The sequence below is a fragment of the Propithecus coquereli genome, unplaced genomic scaffold (assembly GCF_000956105.1).
Source record: "Propithecus coquereli isolate 6110/MARCELLA unplaced genomic scaffold, Pcoq_1.0 Scaffold7, whole genome shotgun sequence".
NCBI classification, from domain to species: domain Eukaryota; kingdom Metazoa; phylum Chordata; class Mammalia; order Primates; family Indriidae; genus Propithecus; species Propithecus coquereli.
This window is the reverse complement of record NW_012153062.1, coordinates 6,996,756-7,001,003: the sequence shown is the minus strand read 5'-3', so window position 1 is coordinate 7,001,003 and position 4,248 is coordinate 6,996,756. Positions and strand designations below refer to the sequence as shown.

The following is a 4,248-nucleotide window of genomic DNA, read 5'->3' as shown; positions in this document are numbered from 1 at the left end:
CTTATTTTTATTTTTTATTGAAACAAAGTCTTGCTGTGTTGCCCAGGCTGGTCCTAAACTCCTGTGCTCAAGTGATCCTTCCACCTCAGCCTCCATAATAGCTAGGATTACAGGCACATGCCACACAGCACCTGGCTATTACCATTCTTTTAGTTGGTACCCCCAGATAGGATATGATTAAAATTCATTAGCATGACATACATGGGTCCTCATGATCTGCCAGCAGTTATTCTCAACACTGTTCCCAGATTGACTGATATATACCTTACTCACTCGCTATATGAGAACCATACTTTCAGGTCTGAATGCCTTTGCCTATGTTATTCTGTCCATGCTCTTCTTACATTTATCTTCTTCTTTCACTTGTCCGCTTGATACACTGCTTTCCATTTTAAAGATTTGACTCAAATTTTAGGAAGCTTTCTTGACTCTTTCACATCTTTTACATTTTTTAACATATTTTCTGTTTCTTTGCCAAAATTGTCAATCTTGTCTTTCATCCCCTTGATCACAGTAAACATAGCTATTGTAAGGTGTGTATTTGATAGTTTCACTACATGAATCCTTATGAGTCTGTTTCTATGGTCTGTTGTTTCTGATGATTCTCTTTCATGTAATCTTGTCTCTTTTTATGTCTGATTTTTTTCTTTTTTAAACAAGGTCTTACTCTATCTCCCAGGTTAGAGTGCAGTGGCATCATCATAGCTCACTGCAACCTCAAACTCCTGGGCTCAGGTAAGCAGTTCTGCCTCAGCCTCCCAAGTAGCTGGGACTATAGGTGTGTGCCATGATGCCTGGCCAATTTTTCTATTTTTTGTATAAATGGGATCTTGCTCTTGCTCAGGCTGTGATTATTTTTGATTGTGTGTTGGAATTTGTATTTAAGAATTGTAGAAATAATTTGAAGCCAGAATAGTATATGTCTTTAGAAAAGCTTTAATTCTGTAAGAAAATTAAACACTTAGTCCCCTAAGTAGGGTTGCCAGATAAAATATAGGATACTCAGTTAAATTTGAATTTCAGGTAAACAATGAATTTACTGTAATTATGTCCCAAATATTGCATGAGACATACTTAATATTAAAAATTACAACATTAATCTGTCATTCACATTTAACTGAGTGTTCTGTATTTTCATTTGTTAAATCTAGCAACCCAACTCTTAAGGCATCTATTTTATATGATAAATTATCCCATGCACCTCTAGAATGGTGCTAGTTATGAGAGAATTGAGAAAATACTCAGATCATTTTCTTTTTTCTGTAATTCAGATGAGATGACCTGATTGAAAAATGTTGCTCTAGGGAGTGCTTCTGCAAAGCTCTTGGAAGCACTAGTAATTCAATATCATCTTAATACAATTTCAGGGATTGAAATAGTTTGAAGCTGGGTGACAGTTCCTGGAAGAGCCATTCTACTTTTGTCAAAAGCTCTGTTCAGCCAGCTTCTTCCTGAAGTGTCAGACGCCCTCAGGGAAATATTGGCCTAAATGCTGGCTCATATCTTTGAATTTCTGTATAGATCTTAACCTTATAATTTTCTTTTTTACTATCCCACTAGCTTCATGATGCATTCAAGTGGATTTTAAAAGATTGTCCAACTTTTCTAGTTGCCTTCAGCAGGAGGGTTGGCCTAAATTACTTAATCTGTCATTGCTGGAAGCAATGTATAATTTTGAAACAGCAAAAGAAAAGAGCCATTGTTAAACTCTAGGTCAGGATCTGTCTGAGTGGCACAAAATACTCTCTTTAGGAAGGAAAGAAAGTATTATATTTTATATATAATTTCAACCTATGTTCTTAAAATATATATGATCTGAAACAAAATGTGAAATAAATCTACCTAAGGGACTTTTATCTATCTGGAGACTAACAAGCTTCAGTGTTAACTTATCAGGAAACACTATTAACCACTTAGATTTTAATATGTTAGGTAATATGTTCTTATTGCTTGGGTGGAATAGGAAATGACATGATTTTTGAAATGGTTAGTATTGAAATCAAAAGTCCTATTGCTGTCTTCATACATGTTTTCTGACTCACTTAAAACATTTTAAAAGTATACTAAAGTCAATGTAATGTGAACTGATGAATTGGAGAATTGGTTGTTTCCTGTGTGGTGTTCTATGTGTTTGGCACTTTGTGGTTCTATACACCATTTTAGAAACACACAACCACCCAATTCCCATAGTTATACATGAATGCGTGTCAGAATTCATCTCCAAGTTGTTTTTTTAAAAAGTTTGCAGCCAGGAATGGTGGCTTGTGCCTGTAGTCTTAGCTACTTTGGAGGCTGAGGTGGGAAGATCGCTTGAGCTCAGGAGTTCAAGGCCAACATAGCAAGACCTCTGTCTCTTAAACAAAATAAAAAAAGAAGTTTGCATTTTCTCTGGTTCTTATAGTTTTAAAATACTGTCCTTAATTTCTGTCCCTAAATAACATAACTATAGTACACAACCCATTTCAAAACTTATAAATGTTGTAGTAGAAATAAATATTTTTGCTCTTTTTAAAAAAGTTTTTAAAAGTATTTTCCTCTATAGAGAGAATATTTAGTTTCTCTCTTGATGATCAAATCTTTAAGTGGTGTAGTTATAAAATAAGCAATTAAATGTCTTTTAATTTTTCATTAGCTTTAATAAAAAATTATTGTAAGCCTGTCTAAAGTTTGTATTTCTGAATTTTTTTTTAAAGAGTTACGAAGTTGCAACTGCCCTAGAAAATCAAAGCCACAAAATTCGGTATTCAAATTCAGTGGAAAATGGATCAATTATATTTTCTCTTTCTGGTATGGTATATTTGCTAACTGCCCTGATTGAAGTTTCTTATAAAATATGTGGGTATACATTTTAATAATTTAATAGTAACCATGTAATAAGCTTAAGGTGTTATCTTTTGGGAGAGGTAAATGTATAACACTTTGTTACTGCTGCAAAAGCAGTGCATATATCCAACTATAAAATATATTCCTTTTTTAGGTTACAGTTGTTACAATAGAACTGAAGAAGTGGAGTCTGGTGGACAATGGAAAAAACTACTTGCTTTAGAACTGAGATAAATAAAAATAGAAAAAGCCACTTCCCAAACAATCAATACTTATGTTAAAATATTATCTGTATTAACAGAGACCAACATCACAATGCAGAAAAAGAAGTTTGCATTTTCTCTGGTTCTTACAGTTTTAAAATATTGTCCTAAATTTCTGTTCCTAAATAACAACAAAACTCAAAATTCATATACAAAAAAAAAAAAAACCCAACAACATAAGGAGAATGTTTTTCATGATTTTGTATGAGACTTTGGTGAATATAATATAAATAAATATTAACAAATTAAAAAACCGTATGAGGACAAATAAATGTTACTGAAATTATAAAACTATACAACTGTGAGTCATGGAAAAAGTATAGGAAGGAATTAGATTAGGATAAGAGAAGGCTGGGGAAATGGGAAGGGAGCAGCTTCACCTGTGCTTGAGAAATGACAGACATGATAAAAGAAGTGGAGGTAAAGGATTTTACCAGGATGGCTGCAAATAGACCTCTACTCTAGCAGAGGTTTTGGAAAGCAAGTGCTTTGGAAAGCTCCGAGAATAGACCTCTAGGCTGAAAGCAGTCCAGCCTTAAACTCATTCTTCTGTTGAATAGAGAGCCCTTTATGGAGAGATAAACTATTTTTGGTGAATACTCCTATGTGCCTTGGCCATTTTATATGCATTATCTTATTCATACCTTCTGACAAACCTAACAAAGAATTATTATTCCCATGTTACAAATAAGGAAACTGATGCTCAGAGAGGTTATATACAAAGCCCAAGTTCACTCAATTAGTATATAATCACATAGTCACTTTCCTCAGATTAAGTCTTTCTCACATCTTTTGAAGAGCTATAATTAAATCAAGTTTCCCTTCAGGACCATTCTTACAGGCCCGACACTGTTTCAGAGGTCCCAGATATCTGCTCACTGAGTGTATTAATTTATATAATTCTTTACATTCTGGTAGAAAGGTTTCTCTGAGAAATAACTGAAGGCTTACTTAAGACTACCTTTCTTTAGTTGATTTCCAGCTTTTAAAAATCATTATAGAAAGAATCCTTATTCAATAAATGGTGCTGGGAAAACTGGATAGCCACATGTAGAAGACTGAAGCAGGATCCTCACCTTTCACCTCTCACAAAAATCAACTCACGCTGGGTAACAGATTTAAACCTAAGGAGTGAAACTATTAGAATTCTAGAGGAGGATGT

General features: G+C 33.9%; 1 protein-coding gene across 1 annotated transcript in view; it reads left to right on the top strand.

Annotated features, from left to right (window-relative positions):
- LOC105823834 (chromosome unknown open reading frame, human C1orf146) overlaps nt 1-4,248 on the top strand; it is a 22,406-nt gene that overhangs the window by 14,945 nt on the left and 3,213 nt on the right. Inside the window, exon 2 of the mRNA XM_012661089.1 lies at nt 2,694-2,787. Within this exon, the coding sequence (XP_012516543.1) occupies nt 2,694-2,787 (94 nt within the window). The remainder of the gene's footprint in view (nt 1-2,693; nt 2,788-4,248) is intronic.